At 35.8% G+C, this 16,390-nt stretch overlaps 1 protein-coding gene across 7 annotated transcripts in view; it reads left to right on the forward strand.

Annotated features, from left to right (window-relative positions):
- pde4d (phosphodiesterase 4D, cAMP-specific) overlaps positions 1-16,390 on the forward strand; it is a 148,136-nt gene that overhangs the window by 104,572 nt on the left and 27,174 nt on the right. The window contains exon 1 of one of the 7 annotated variants that reach the window (XM_048208706.1): positions 585-709. The exons of 4 other annotated variants lie outside the window; for them this stretch is intronic. In XM_048208706.1, coding sequence (XP_048064663.1) covers positions 585-709 — 125 coding nt within the window. Of the gene's footprint in view, positions 1-584; positions 710-6,083; positions 6,160-8,882; positions 9,254-16,390 lie in introns of those variants that run through there. 2 more of the 7 variants (XM_048208704.1, XM_048208703.1) reach the window with 2 other exon arrangements.

Below are 16,390 nucleotides of genomic sequence, written 5' to 3' on the forward strand. Positions count from 1 at the left end.
ATACAGTGTATTACAAGACATTAGGTGAAGTACACATGAAAGACTACATTAGCAGGCCAAAGCTGTTCCACTGCACCGTAGGTTAAATTGGCTGTAAGTAGAAATATAGTGTCTGTGGCATCTTCTCGTTTGCGAGACTATGTTCTTGATGTGCGTCAGCCCCATCTGTCTGATTAAGGGCAGAGAGTCGGAACATAAAAGCTTTTTAAAAATGGCACAGAATCAATATAAGTATGATTGGAGCAAATCAGGAGAATTCCACGAAAGGTGCGTGTGGGATTTTGCACGCTTACACACTCACACGCTGACTCTGGTTGGTCTTCATTAAAGTTTATTAATGGCTGATTGAGCTTACTGATTTCGCCAATGATTTCAGCACCTACCTGCTTCTTGTTCACCCACCTCCTGCTTTCTCTCTCTCTCTCTCTCTCTTTTTCCCTCCTCTTCCTTTCTGCACATCCTCCAGTCCTCACTCAGTCTCTTCACTCTCATTTATCCTCACAGTACTGAAAGCTGGTCAAACTGACCCAGGCAGGCTTGCTCAGCTGTAGTCGGTCCTGTTCAGCTTTGATTGTAAGTCAACAATGAGTTTGCCAGCAAACTCAGAACTTTGTTCTCTGGAGAGGATTGCCCGTTTCCGTAGCGCTTGCATCAATGGCTCGCCGTATGCCATCAACAAACCTATTGACATCAAGCCCAGGAGGAAATGGTAAAGCTTTATGTGTGTGATGTGTGTCAGAATAGTCAGCTGCTACGTTTTTGTAATTCGATTTAGGACTGGATCATAATTTGGGAGATGTTTAGCATTTGTCGTCCATGAAAAATGTTTCCCTGGGGACTTATGTGGAAAGAATTACGGATGTTTCATATTTTGTAGTGTTTTGACAGTTTGCAATATTAATAATAATGTATTTTATTTAGAGGTGCCTTTCAAAACACTCAAGGACACATAAAATACAAGACAGCAATACAATCAAAGCAACATCTGTTTTAATGTTTTAATAAAATTAATCAAGAAAAGTTAATTTAAAAAGATTAGTTTTAAGATGTGGTTTAAATGTAATAAGACAATCACTTTTGGACTCAGTTTGGATCACATATTATGTGAATGCTTATGGTCTATGATTATACTTCAGCTTGTTACTAGATTTTAAATTTAACAGAAAATGCATGTAAATATGTTAAAAAAAAACAAAAACAAAAAAAAAACATATATTTTTTTTTAGACTATGGTTAATAATAGGATGTGATAACCAGCTGGTGAGCCCATTGATTTCCTTAAAGATCATTTAATGCTTTTTGCCACCGATAAACCTATTTTATCTGTAGCTCTGCTAGATAAATGGCAATAAATAGGTTGAATTGAGTGGCAGTCGTGACCTGTGCTGTGCAAATGTCAGATATTAAGGGAACTTACATAACAAATGTGTATTCCTTTATAAAAAGATTCATATTAGTAGTATACTACTAAATACATTATAATGTCATTGTTTTGACATCTGCACAGTCCAACAATGAGCAGGTGTGTGTCATTAACTACAGTACACATTGAGAGAAATTTGAATGTGTGTATGTGTGTGAGTGTAAAAGAGTAGGTCAGTGTGTATTGGGCCTAAGACAAATGCTCGGCAACAGAGAATCGCTATCAGATATGTGCCTTATTCTAATGCCAATAAAGCACACACACACCCTCTCAAACACACTATAACACACACATACACACTACCATTAAAACACAAACTTAGAATGGACAGGTAAAGGACATGTCAGATAACGTGATAAAGTTTGCAGATGAAGAAAGAAAATCAAGTTATTTTTATCTAACTGTATTTTTTCCCAGAATAGTGGCACAGACCCATTCAGATTATCTGCATTGTGTTGTTCATTCTTCCAGCATCGGCCAACTAATGTTGCGTCTGTCTGTGCATGGTTTTATTTCATCCAAGTAATTATGAGTCGGTGGTTTAACACATTCATCATATTTAGAACATGTTCAACACTTTTAAAATAGATTTGTTTTTCTTAGATCAACTCCTGATGATTTATTTTTATCAATAATTGGTTGTAGGCGAGTGGGAGTGTGGTATGGAGATGAATGCACGTGGAGATGCAGCAGTACATTATCAGACACTTGCCATCTGGTATCAGTGTAGTACTCTTAGACAGACAGCATGGAAAGTTTTCCTGGTAATTAAATTAAATGCTGAAATAATATATATATTACACTGTTAGCCCGGATAAGTTGAATTTACTTAAAAAATTTGAGGAAACTGGTTGCCCTAAAAAAATTAAGTAATGATTAAGTAATGTGAACTTAATAATTCGAGTTCATTTAACTTAAAATGTTTTGTAATATTAATTACTTTGTAGTTATTACAACTAGTATATTTAAGTTCAATGTACTAAGCAAGTTAACTTGCCACCAATCAAAATTCATCCATGCCTCCCATCATGCATTGCTGCATGAATAAATTATGAGCTGAATTGTCTTAGTAATTTTCTTTATTCTCACTATTTAAATTTTGCTGTTTTTCTGTGACTTTTTAGTAGCTTGTTTTCTAATGTTCAGAGTTGATCTGTTTATCAGAACATGCTGCTTGTCACCGTCGTTGAGATTCACAGGCTGATTCTTGATGTCTGTGTGTGCCTAAAATATATATATATATTTTTTTTTTTGTGATAAGGACAACTTTAAAAAAAAAAAATTGTATTGTAGAAGTTGATCCTCCGCTGTAGAATCACAGTGCTGCTTTAATCAATAATGTAAATCTAACTCAGAGATTGGGCTCTAAATGAGTTTAGTGATTCAGATGAAATAATGATTATGTGAAAACATAACCAACATCACCTGATCATCTTTTAACTTTGCTTGTCTGGTTGGTTTTAATACAGTTAAAACTGCCCAAACAAAATCTAATATTAAAAAGTCAAGGGTCAAGAGCTCAACTAAAACAAACACTGACCCTCGATGATGGTAACTTAAAAATTGTGATTTTCTCCTTTGGTGAAAAACTATAAGGTAAATGTTAGGAAAAAATTTCTGTAGAACAGCCAAAACAAATGTTCCAACTGCTCATCAACAGCTCCTTGAATTCATACACACCACGACAAAATGGCGTCATTACCTGCCGCAAACCAGTGTGAAGGAGGCGTGGCCAGGAGAAAAACTTAATAATTTAAGTGCATTTAACTTACATTTATTAACACATTCAAATACACCCACAAATTAGTAGAAAATATACTTATATTTTATAAGTAATGCAACCAAACTTAAATATTTTAAGTATATTGTAATTATATTTTTTAAGTAAATATAAAATCCGGGCTAAGAGTGTAGGGGTGTAACGATATATCGCAATACGATATTTCACGATGCAAAAAATGTTGCAATACTTTTACGATATGACTGCAGTTTAATCCTATTGGTTGAGCTGCCGACGTGACCTACTCTACAACTGCGTTGCATGTGCTTTCATCGCAGTTGCAGAAATCGCTTGAACTGAACATTAGTAGGGCAACATGAGTTCGACTTTGACACTTGTCAAAGCTATATTACAGTCACGGCGCATGTTATTAACACGGAGTGGATAATGAGAAGTTTCATGCTTCAGCCTCAACCACTTTTTTTAATCACACAATGAAACAAACATAGCCGAAGTTTTAAAAGTGGCTATACAATAGGAGCTTGAAAGGGCTCCTCATAGTACTGCTGTTGTTACTGACAATGCAAATGGAGGAGGCAGTGAGAGAAGCCGGGTTGTCACCGCATATTGTGATCTTGTATGTACAGTTATTGAAATTTGTTAATATTATTTGAATTTCAGTTTAATTTTTACATTTTTGTTCAAAATATCGTGATGCGTATCGTGTCGTGAACCCAGTATCGTGACCTGAGCAGATTGTTACCGGCCACTTTATTAGGTACACCTTGCTCTATTGGATTGAGATCTGGTGACTGTTAGGCCATTTGAGTATAGGGAACTCATTGTCATGTTCAAGAAACCAGTTTGAGAAGATTTGAACTTTGTGATATGGCATGTTATCCTGCTGGAAGTAGCCATCAGAAGTCATGGACATGGCCAGCTACAATATTTAGGTAGGCTGTGTTTAAACAATGCTCAAATTGGTACTAAGGGGCCCAAAGTGTGCCAAGAAAATATCCCCCACACCATTACCATCACTTCCATCTGGTCAGCGTTACTGCATCCCGAGGTTCTTTTGTTCCTTTGGCCATAAGATTGTTAAACTCTAGTGCAAAGGACGCGACTGTCTGATTGTTATTGATGCAGGTGTCTTATGTAGCTTATTTGTGTTGCCCAAAACAAATGTCCCTTAAGAGGGACAATAAAGTATTATCATCATTACACCACCAGCCTGAACCATTGCTTTCATGTTGTTTATGGCAATTTCTGACCCTGCCATCTGAATGTTGCAGCAGAAATCGAGAACCATCTGACCAGGCGACGTTTTTCCAATCTTCTAATGTCCAGTTTTGAGCCCGTGTGAATTGTTGCCTCAGTTTCCTGTTCCCAACAGGAGTGGCACCTGGTGTGTCTTCTGCTTCTGTAGTCCATCTGCTTCAATGTTTGATGTGTTGTGCATTCAGAGATGCTCTTCTGCAGACCAACTGGTTATTTGAGTTAATGTTGCCTTTCTATCAGTTTGAACCAATCTGGCCATTCTCCTCTGACCTCTGGCATCAACAAGGCACCCACAGAACTGTCGCTCACTGGATATTTTCTCTTTTTTTGGCCCATTCTCTGTAAACCCTAGAGATGGTTGTGTGTGAAAATCCCAGTAGATCAAGAGTTTCTCAAATATTCAGACCAGCCTGATATTTACTCAGATATTTGAGTGAATGGGCAGTTAAACAGATGTAAAGTGTCCTGTGTGTGTGTGTGTGTGTGTGTGTGTGTGTGTGTGTGTGTGTGTGTGTGTGTGTAAAAGTAAAAAAAAAAAAGAATAGCATTCTTTCAGAAATCTTTTGTAACAATACAATATACACTACTGTTCAAACGTTTGAGGTCAGTCATTTCTTTCTTTCTTTTTTTGAAATAAATTAATACTTTTATTCAGCAAGGATGTTTTAAATTGATTAAAGTGATAGTAAAGATTTATAGTGTTAGAAAAGGTTTCTGATTTGAATAAATGCTGTTACTTTTAAAGTATATTAAAATTGTAATAACATTTCACAATATTACTGTTTTTATGTATTTTTGATCAAATAAATGCAGGCTTGATAAGCATAAGAGACTGCTTTTAAAAACATTAAAACTAGTAATGTTTCAAACTTTTGACCGGTACTGTACATATCGTAGCTTACCCATAATTGCTCTTACCTATGTCGCCAGCGTATAACAGACACTACCTGAGGTTATAAAACTTAATATGTGAATGAACTGCATTGCTCACAGGCCTGTAATGGATTTAAAATGTGTCCTCAGCTTACCTCAGTTTAATGCATTCCACCAAATGACTTTTCTGATGAAACAGACACACTATGGTAGGGTCAAAGATTTTAAGGCAAAAGGTCCTTTTAGTTTTTATTTTCTTTCAAAGCACTAAATAGAAACAAATACCACCACAGAACTTTTTTTAATTTTTTATATAAATTTAAATATCAAATATTAAATGTTTAAGGCCCTGTAACTGAGCTGAATGAGTGAATTTCATAACGCAGAATTTCATTTGAATGTGATTTTTGAGGCATTTGCTCTAAGTTTGAAAACTGGGTGCAAGAAAAAATGTTTTGATTTTAGCTTAGCCATTTCAGAATGTGTTTGCAAAACAATGTAATTTGTTAAATTTTTTAGACATTTAGCTGTGTCTTGTGCAACAAGCACTTTCTCGTCTCTAGCTGAAATTAAGTTAATCCCAAACCACACTAGTCAGAATAATTACTGCATGCTTAAAGGACAAAGGACAACATACAGTAAATACAATTGTTTTTACAGGTTTACAAAACTATAATCTATTTTTCAAAGCTGATTGCTTTCTGGTGAAATAGTTTCATGTACAGTTTACCAGCACTGAAGCTTGTGTTTCTGACTTGGCAGTTGAATGCGAGAAGGCCAGACAGGTGTTATTAGATTATGGGATGAAGTCAGAGTAGTGACGTGGACATTTTCCTCACACAAAGCTGGAGCTCTCTTATTTGAGGTTAGTCAAGCTGTCAGTTTCATCAGGACACCATGGCTAGGGAATCTCCAGGCGGTTCTCCTCTTTCTCACTTTCTTAGCACTTTTGCTTGGAACGGTTGCCAGCTTGATATAAACTCACTAAAAGGCAAGAAAAGAAAACGTTGGTTCAAGTCACGCAGGTACAAACAGACTTGCATATTAAAGAAGTGTATGGTTTGCAGTATGCCTTTTTTTAATCTGTTAACAGTACACGGTAACAGTTGTGACTTTATCAGTAACTGTTTTATTGCACGGGTGTTGAGATTTTTTTCTTCTTTCTTTTTTTTTCTTTTGTTGTTGTTTTGCAGTGGATTTAGTTTAAAACTGACCTCCAAGCTAAATTTCAAATCTATATTTTTTGTAATAGCTCTTGAGTGAACAAGTGAACACGATAAAACCGCACTGGGATACATTTATATAATTGAACCTTGGCTTAATTTTCATAAATGTCAAAGTGGTCACGTTGTTACATTGGGTTAATTTGTCATGTGTTTCATATGTTGTAGTTTTTAAAAACAGTCTATTACAATTTCTGCTGACCGAAGCAATAGTTAGTATATATATCTGGGTATATATACTGTATATGGGTCATTGACGGATAAGGATTTTAGAAGTGTAAAAAAACCATAATGGAGATCTAATTAATTTTGAAGTTTTATTAAGTGTTAACAATGAGATTGTAGTTTGTATAATCAATTAACACTGATTTTGTAAAAAAAAAATTTTAACAAGATGGACAAAATTTGTCACTAAAGAAGTCATTCGGTTTAACCAAAATTTCGGTTTTACCGAATGACGATATTTTCAAACAATGTAAAGAGGCTGATATCTAGCTAGTTAGATTGCTAGCTAGCTAAGAAAATGACAATTAAACATTTTATATTTAGTACAAGTTTTTGAAATAGTCCAACATTTTCCAAGTTTCATAGCGGTCATACCGAATGACCAGATGTTTTGGCGCATATTTATGAGCAGGTGAAAACATAAATTTTTCAAATAGTTAAGAGAGAGTTAGTTACTTTGCTTCATGACCATGTGGTCCTTTGCAGGTGTCTGAATGATGGCACGTGATACTGACCGCATGACTTGATCCAAAATGGTCCCTTTATATTGGTTACTCCGAATGACATCAATGAAATTCATTTTTCTGGATATTCTTTTATTACAAAGCATTGACTTCTACACATAATTTTAATACCATTTTGCACTGTTGATATATGGTTTTAAAATCATGCCAGAATAAAAAATATATAGATTTATTACATTTTAAGAGATTTTAATCACGAATGAAATGACTGTATTGGCCTTTAGACGGTTAAACCAAATGACCTTTTGACACTTGAAAATCTTTAAAATGTAAAAAAAAAAACTTTTTATGTAGCAAAATATTATTAAAACCTTTTGGATTCAATAAAAGAGATCTAGTTGTACTACCTTACATACTTTGGATGTCATACTGTATCTTTGTTTTTTATTATTAAGGCCTTACGTCATTGTTGACCCATATATAAATATGCATGCATTTTGTGTGTGTGTGCTTACATGAAAATAGTCATTGTTGCTGATATGGCAATAATAAATAAATAAATTGTTGTTTAAAAATTGCTGAAAGGCCATTAAGTAGCCATATTTGTCAAATTTACATGTATGTGTTTATATAGTAAAATAAAAATAAAAATACCCAAGCCTGAGAAATATTCATTGGAGTAAAAAAAAAGAAAAAAAAAAAAAGAAAAGTGCCCCAGTTGATATAAATGTATTTATGGTTGGTTAATTACCCCCCACTGAGTAAATGACTTTGTTAGGAGATGTTATTGATTTTTATCTACTACTATCTGCTTTAATCTCTTGTGAACACAGGGGGGCAACGATGCGCACAAACATAGATTAGCTGCTTATATTATGTGATATTATGCGTCTATACCCAATGAGACAAACACATGCTCACCTTAAAAGTATCTTTTCTAGCATCTTTTTTCAGTTAGTTATAATTTAGAACTGACATATATTGTCCCAAACTAAATGTTTCGTAATCAGACCTCTGTAATCTTTCACTGAAGATTAAAATTAAGCCTGTTGTAGAAATGCTTATTGAAACCATCAAGTGGGCGGAGCTGTAAGCGATACTCTCTGCTTTGCTGTCATTGGTTGACGCATGTCATGAGTCACCGGAACACCTCTGAGGGCCCTTGGCATGGGTTAATGTGTGAACCGTTAATCGCAGCGGCAAACAACCAGTCAAGCACTGCCATGTGTGTTAGATTTTTCTTTGTTGAAGAGTTTTCTGTTTGAAAAGTGGTACATGACATTTAGTATGTCTTTTTTTTTTTTTTTTTTTTTTTTTGCCTTTATAAGACTCTTATATCATGATATTCAGTATGTGAAAGTGCATTTAATAAGTCCATTGTAAATGATTGATTGGATGAAGTGGTTTTAAATTTCCAGGCTAAACAGGATGTGCAATTTCAAACTAAATGCTTTTGACTCAGTGTGAAATCATACTACTGGGCAACTCCTTCCCATTATTTTAGGGAGTTATATACATCCGTTGGGATCACTTAACTTTCATTTTTCCCTGTCATCTGAAACCTCTTAAGTTGAGGTGTAAGTTTCCTCCTCCATTCATTCGTCTCAAACATGAGGAGCGCCCTACCCCCGACTACGTCATTACTACACGAGTCCGAGCAATGATCCCTGCAACCAGCCAGCCAGAGAGGGAGGGAGGGAGGGAGGAAAGTACATAGGGTGGGAGTTTCAGGAGAGAGTGTGAGAGGGGGAGAGACAGATTGTCTTGCATTTATAGCAGCCGGTTGCTGAGTGACACAAACACTGGAACGCCTGTCTGGTCAGTTTGAGAGTCCCGGACCACGAGGGGCTTCTGTCAGTGGAACAAACAGAGGCAGGGCCGTCTCGGCTGAGTTATGTTCACGCTTGGAGACGCACGTGAGGACTGAAAACAAATGCACACTGTTGGGATTAGCTGTAGCCGCTAGCAGAGGGAAATCCACGTCCAGAATGAGCATTATCATGAAGCCCCGGTCTCGCTCCACCAGTTCACTTAAGAACACAGATGGGTAAAGGAGAACTTTTGACTATCTCCTTCTGTCTCCCTTAACCTAGAACCCAGTGCTTGCTGTTTCCTTCTCCTGTTTTACACCAGCCGATATCCCTTTTTAACATCTTGTGTAATTCTCTGCTTCCTCTTAAGTTTTAACCCCCATTGTTTTTTCACTCAGCTTCCGTAAATTGTGCTGCGCTCTTCCTAAAGAATTAATATTTTATTTACATTCTGTTCCACTAGTACTTTTACTCTTGGTTTTTCATTTACTCTGTCTTTTGCTGGCTTGTTGAAGTGTAACTGTAGAATATATTTAAACATTTGTTGATGCATTTGTTGCCTGTTGGATATGGGATTACATTAAAGATGTTTTTCATTTTACTAAACCATTTTGTAAAATATATTTTGATGTATAATGAATATTTAATTTAAAATGAGAAGATAAATACATTTTTTGTAAAATTTTTTTATTTATTTAATCATAAGGACTGTAAATAATTTTGAATCTAGTTGCTTTTATGCACCTACCACCTACCTCCTATATAGATATGATATGAAATATGGTTGGGTTTGCTCATTTTAGTCATTACTCATAACTGAAAAAAAAAAAAGAAGTACAGTGTGTCGACCAGTAACAGATCCAAAACATTTGTGCAATCACCTAAAAAAAAAAAATAGTGAAATGGATTATTTCCACAGAAGGAGGCTGCTGCTGGATTGCAGCATATTTGGCAAGCAGCGCCAAAGGGCAGATACCTCACCCTAGTCTCTCTTGTCCCATCTTGTTCTACATTTGTATGTGCTTATTTTAGAAATGGTTGATTGTTTGTAGCGGACTTATTATTTTGGTACAACAGATTTCAGTTTGTTTGAACACACTGTGCATGTAAAGTATAATTTGAGCAGCTTTCCGTTGCTGCAAACCGTGAGATATTGCATATTGATGATTCACAGGCTTATTTTGGTGTATAATTCTGTCATGTTTTTGTCTGAACGTTTATAAAGTAGGCTAGCAAAAAAGAGACAGATTACTTACCCCCCTTTGCTCGTGGAATGCTCCATTTGGTCTCCATGAATAACAGCTCTCAGCTAAGCAAACACGACCTTGCTTTGAGAATGTTCAAGTGTATGTGTTTGGGTGTGTGTGTGTGTGTGTGTGTGTGTGTGTGTGTGTGTGTGTGTGTGTGTGTGTGTGTGTGTGTGTGTGTGTGTGTGTGTGTGTGTGTGTGTGAAAAAAGGTTAAGAGGTCAGGATGGAGGAAATCTCACTGACATCTTAATGATGTCATCAGTGTTAGGACAATGTGCGTGTGTCAGTATGTGTTTCCTTCACCTTCTATATTGACCCTATTATCTGTGGTTCCTGTTTGTTTTGCTTTATTGTAATGCATGACAGTGACTCTACTCATGTCATACACACCAGTCATTAATTGACAGTTGCCACCTCATATCCTGTCGTTTATGCTATTGCCATTTGGGTTACTATAATAAAATATTACCATCATTTGAAATAAAATACTCCATGGTTGTATTAAACGCATAAATCAAAACAGTAAAATGGACTTGTGGTTGCACAGTGCATTTAAAGGGATAGTTCACCCCAAAATGAAATAATTTACTCACCTTCATGTCGTCTCCGATGTATATGACTTACTTTCTTTAGATAAACACAAATTAGTTTTTTTAGAAAAATAATCATTCTCTTTGAGTACATTTAATGCAAGTGAATGGCCGCCTCTCGGTTGACATTTGAAAAACTACACACAGCAATCGTGACGGTAATCCATATGACCCTAGTGGACAAATCAATGTCTTCTGAAGCAAAACAATAGGTGTGTAAGAAATATACTTTTTTTTTTTTTTCTTTTTTTTTTTCTTTTTTTTTTTAACTGTAAACCGTTCCTTCTGGTCTGCTGTTATACAGGCGTTCACAAGTGGGACTTTGTGATTGATTATTTTCTTTAAAATCACTGTTTGTGTTTATATGAAGAAAAAAGTTATATACTTTGTGGATGGCGTGAGGGTGAGTAAATGAATTTCCATTTTTGGGTGGAATATCCCTTTAAGAGAGGTCTTTTATCTTTCATTGAGTGTGTGTAAATTAGGGGTGCAACGGTTCAAATTGCTCACGGTTCAGTTCGTATCACAGAAAATGGATAAAGTAATCAAAAATAAAATAAAACTGCATATTATCTTCACTGTATAAATTAAATGAAGATTAATCATTATTGAATTTACAAAAGCTATTCACTCAAGAGCAGTGAGTTATTTCTTTGTCATTTGTTGTTTGATTTAACATTAAAAACACAGGCAGCATTCCTTTAAGACATAGGGCTTAATGCACTATCCAGTACATATACTGTTACACATACGCTGTCTTTCTCGACTAATGTACGTTCACTTAAGACATAACCGACTATGTTTGCTAGGATACTCGCCAAGACGGGCATGTTGACATAATTTTTGTATGAATTTGTCCGCTGAAGCGCAAGACTTGAAAGAGAACTCAGTATTTGCACGCTGTCTGAAATAAAGGTGTGCGCGCTTCAGATGAGCGCACAAACAAATCTTCTCACAGCATGTGCGAGTTCTCTTTCGCGTCTTGTTCTTGAATGTTTAAATCAGCAAGGCTTAAATGAGTTTAGTTTAAAGGTGCCCTAGAAATTTTTTTAAAAAGATGTAATATAAGTCTAAGGTGTCCCCTGAATGTGTCTGTGAAGTTTCAGCTCAAAATACCCCATAGATTTTTTTTTTAATTCATTTTTTTTAACTGCCTATTTTGGGGCATCATTATAAATGAGCCGATTCAGGGCTACTGGCCCTTAAATTCTCGTGCTCCATGCCCACGGAGCTCGCACTTGCCTTGAACAGTGCATAAACAAAGTTTACACAGCTAATATAACCCTCAAATGGATCTTTACAAAGTGTTCGTCATGCATGCGTCATGTATGCGTCGGATTATGTGAGTATTGTATACTGTTATATTGTTTACATTTGATTCTGAATGAGTTTGATAGTGCTCTGTGGCTAACGGCTAATGCTACACTGTTGGAGAGATTTATAAAGAATGAAGTTGTGTTTATGCATTATACAGACTGCAAGTGTTTAAAAATGAAAATAGCGACGGCTCTTGTCTCCGTGAATACAGTAAGAAACGATGGTAACTTTAACCACATTTAACAGTACATTAGCAACATGCTAACGAAACATTTAGAAAGACAATTTACAAATATCACTAAAAATATCATGAATCATGTCAGTTATTATTGCTTCATCTGCCATTTTTGGCTGTTCCTGCTTGCTTACCTAGTCTGTTGATTCACCTGTGCAGATCCAGACGTTACTGGCTGCCCTTGTCTAATGCCTTTCATAATGTTGGGAACATGGGCTGGCATATGCAAATATTGGGGCATACACCCCGACTGTTACCTAACAGTCGGTGTTATGTTGAGATCCGCCTGTTCTTCGGAGGTCTTTTAAACAAATTTATATAAGAAGGAGGAAACAATGGAGTTTGAGACTCTCTGTATGTCTTTTCCATGTACTGAACTCTTGTTATTTGACTATGCCAAGATAAATTCAATTTTTCATTCGAGGGCACCTTTAAACACAGATAGCAACATGCGCTGTTCAGGTCTCGCCTGCGCTCGTGCGCTATCAACACCTGGGTGATGACGGCATAAATGACAGGACATTAGAGCACACGGCACTCGCATTGAACAAAGTTTACAAAGAGTGACTGTTTTGTCCACGCTTTTTGATTATCGTTCTTGTAATGTTTTGGTAAGCCAGAATGCGCATCCAGCGACTGAAACATACATTATCTGAACTCTGTCTGTTTTCCACGTTGCTATTTTAAACAAACCAATATTAGCCTATAGATGCGTCGTCATTCGCGATGGACCGCGGTGCAAGTGCGTGCCGAACCGTAAGTGGAGAACGGCGCGGTTAGATTTTTTTTTACTAAGAACCGTTGCACCCCTAGTGTAAATCTGTGTATTTGTGCTTCTATATAAAAGAGAAGGTTGTGCATTTGTTGTCTTGTATGACACCTAATCTGATGGAATAGATGAACCATTTCCTCTTCGCCATTCAAGCTTTGCCACATAAAGCAGTTTTAATTGGATGGCTCTTGATGTGTTTATCTATCAAGGTGCTATAATGTGGCTGTACTAAAAGCGCAATATTTGCATTTTGTGGAAGTGTGTGTTAAGGTGGGTGCATGTTTTTCTATTGTCAGCAGCGGTTGTTAAATATGGCTGTTAATCTCATTCTGTACTCAAAGGTTTTGGTTATTTATATGAGTGACAACCACATTTTACAACCAAATTAACTCTTAAAAAATGGAGGTAGTGATGACAGAGTTACATTTCAGAACCAAACTGAACAATTGAAAGGACACTTCCAAAAATTTGCTGCTCTGACTTTCTGATTCACCATATTTTCTTCAGCATTTTAACAACAGTTATTTTTATACTTTTGACAAAGCTTGATTTGATTCATGAATTATTCCTGTATGCTATTTTTATGTGCATCTTTTTTTTTTGTCTATTTTGAGCATATTCCTGTTCTGTCTCATGATTGACAAGAAAACAGCAGTGTTTTGGGAACAGCCTCATGTGATCACCAGAGGAAACATGATGTCTTGTACATTCTCTTTGCATGGTGTCTCAAACCAGTCGGGTTCCACTTTTCCGTATTTCTCTCTTCTCCATATTTCCTGTGCTTTTTTTTGTTCCTCTCTTATACACTAATGGACCACATGCAGTTAAATAGAGCTTAGGAGGTCAGGCATGTCCCAGTTCATTAGCTACAAATGTTAAACTTTAGAGAGAATTCACTGCCAACCACAACTTCTGTCATTCTGAATGTATTACTTGAAAAATTATATTTTAATTAGAACAGTATTCTAATTAGCCTATTATATAAAACTTCAATTTACATTGAAACCCTTAAGAACAAAACTAGATGATATAGCACTCTTAAATATGTGGCATTTGTGTGCTTCATGAAATGTATTTTTATCTTATAGTTTTTTCCCAGTTATGTTTATTTTTATTTCAGTTAACAAGTGTTTTCATTTAGTTCTCGCATCTGGCTTACATTTTACAAGACATTCATTAGCAAGAGGTTTCTGTTGTCATTTTATTTTTATTCTAAATATTAGTACTCAAAGTATCATTTAAGTTTCTGTGGGAACATTGTGAACTCTGCCATTCTAAATGGCAAAAATTGGTTTGTTTAGAAACAGCCAGTCTCATTTAAAATGGCTTAAACTGCAGGCAAAGAGATTGGGCAGGGCTTCTGTTATCACTCACTGTCATCCACAACAACAGAGCGAGCCAGTTCGACATCTGATGCCATAGATAGCATAGTAGTTAGAGTTAATTATCCCTTTGATTTTAAAGGGACAGACATATTTAACATTTTCGCTAAAGCACCATTGAAGTAATTGGACCGACGCCCGGAGTCATTCTTGTATATTGTGATTTATTTTAGATGATTCTATAGCAAACCACTTTGATTTTTATATTTCTTGACTATAATTTAAGTTAGAAACATGTTTTTCTGCTTCTGATCCTCTTTACTAGTTCCATGTCTAGAGAGATAGAGTACTCTTTTTGCAAGCAGCCCATGAAGAACCAAAATCTAAGGCTGTGCATTTAATTGAAATCATAATAAAATCGCAATGAGCATGCACAATTCCTAAACCGCAAAAAAGCAAGATTTTTCCACCATCCCACAGTGTGCAATCTAAATGCAGCACGCCTAAATCTAGTGCCAGAACAAAGCGGGTTTACTATTGCGACATGGAAGGAAGCAAAGAAACAGGGAACCTAAAAAACCTTGTCCTAAAAAATATCAGCAACCACAGTTTGGGAATATTTTGAATGCAGGAGAAATGAATTGCAGCATACTTTAACTTCTAACATTTTTACTTGGTTTATTTTTTTAGCAAACTGCTATCATTTTAGTGTATGTAACTCCATTCACACAGATGTAGCAAGGAAACCATGGATGTTCATCACATTAACTATGGAACATTAACTAATATTTGACAATCAGAAAGTTTCCAAGTACTTTCTTATTTCTCAGTTGTTAATTATTTACAAACACTTTTTTAGTCCTAGTTATATGATAAAAGTTAAGTAAACTCTACAGTAAATTCTCCAGAAGCCCAGACAAGTTTGGAAAATAATTACCACTTGCATTCTTTGATTATATCAGTGGTGTCTGGATAGATCCCACCCAGCCCACTCCTTTAATGATTTAAAATAACTGGAAGTCATTACGATTATCTAGAACTGGTTGTATAAGTTTTTGGAAAACGTAGTCATACACCATATACTGTACGTGCATATGGCTTTGACTACACACTCCTCTCAGGTAAACTTAACTGCAGTTAACACAACAACTTTTTTTTTTTTAGATTTTGACGTGTACTATATGAAAGCAACAGAAATATTTCTCACAACACTAGGTAGAGGAGTAGAGGAGATTTTTATCCAACTCTGATATAGAGCTGTTTTGCTACTCCTTATTACCAAGGTTTTAATAATGAACTGAATTTCTTTGGTTTTCATTGTTCTGCTGTTTTTTTGTTTTGTTTCTGTCTGTGCCATGTGTGAATAAATTCTGTGTTTGTATATCCGTAACAAAAACACTTCAGTGTAATTACCCTCAAAATACACAGCGCTGCATTTGGATCTGCTATATAAGATGTGATGGTCTGTGTTCATTTGTGTGTGTTTGTATGTTAAGTGTAGTTTAAGCAGGCAGTGATACATGTACAGATGGAGTCCTTCATATACTGCTTATTTGATAGAGGGAAATCAAGGAAATGTAATGAGAGCACTACCAAAGTGAAGACGAAGAGGAAAGAGAGCGGATGGGAGTGGTGTATTTTTTCCCCTCTGTAACCGAAGTCATGTTAGAAAAGCAAACTGCTCATAAAACTGTTTGTTGATGGGCTGGTCATTCCCTAAAAGGGTCTTATTTTTTTGAGGAATCAAAATTAAAAAGATGGCAGAATTTGGAAATCTTCTTTTCAAAAAAAGAAGATTTGTTTTCAACATTGATAAAAATAAGAAATGTTTCATCAGCACATTAGAATGATTGATACATGAAGGATCATGTGAAACTAAAGATTGGAA

This window comes from Megalobrama amblycephala, linkage group LG12, assembly GCF_018812025.1.
Source record: "Megalobrama amblycephala isolate DHTTF-2021 linkage group LG12, ASM1881202v1, whole genome shotgun sequence".
Classification (NCBI taxonomy): domain Eukaryota; kingdom Metazoa; phylum Chordata; class Actinopteri; order Cypriniformes; family Xenocyprididae; genus Megalobrama; species Megalobrama amblycephala.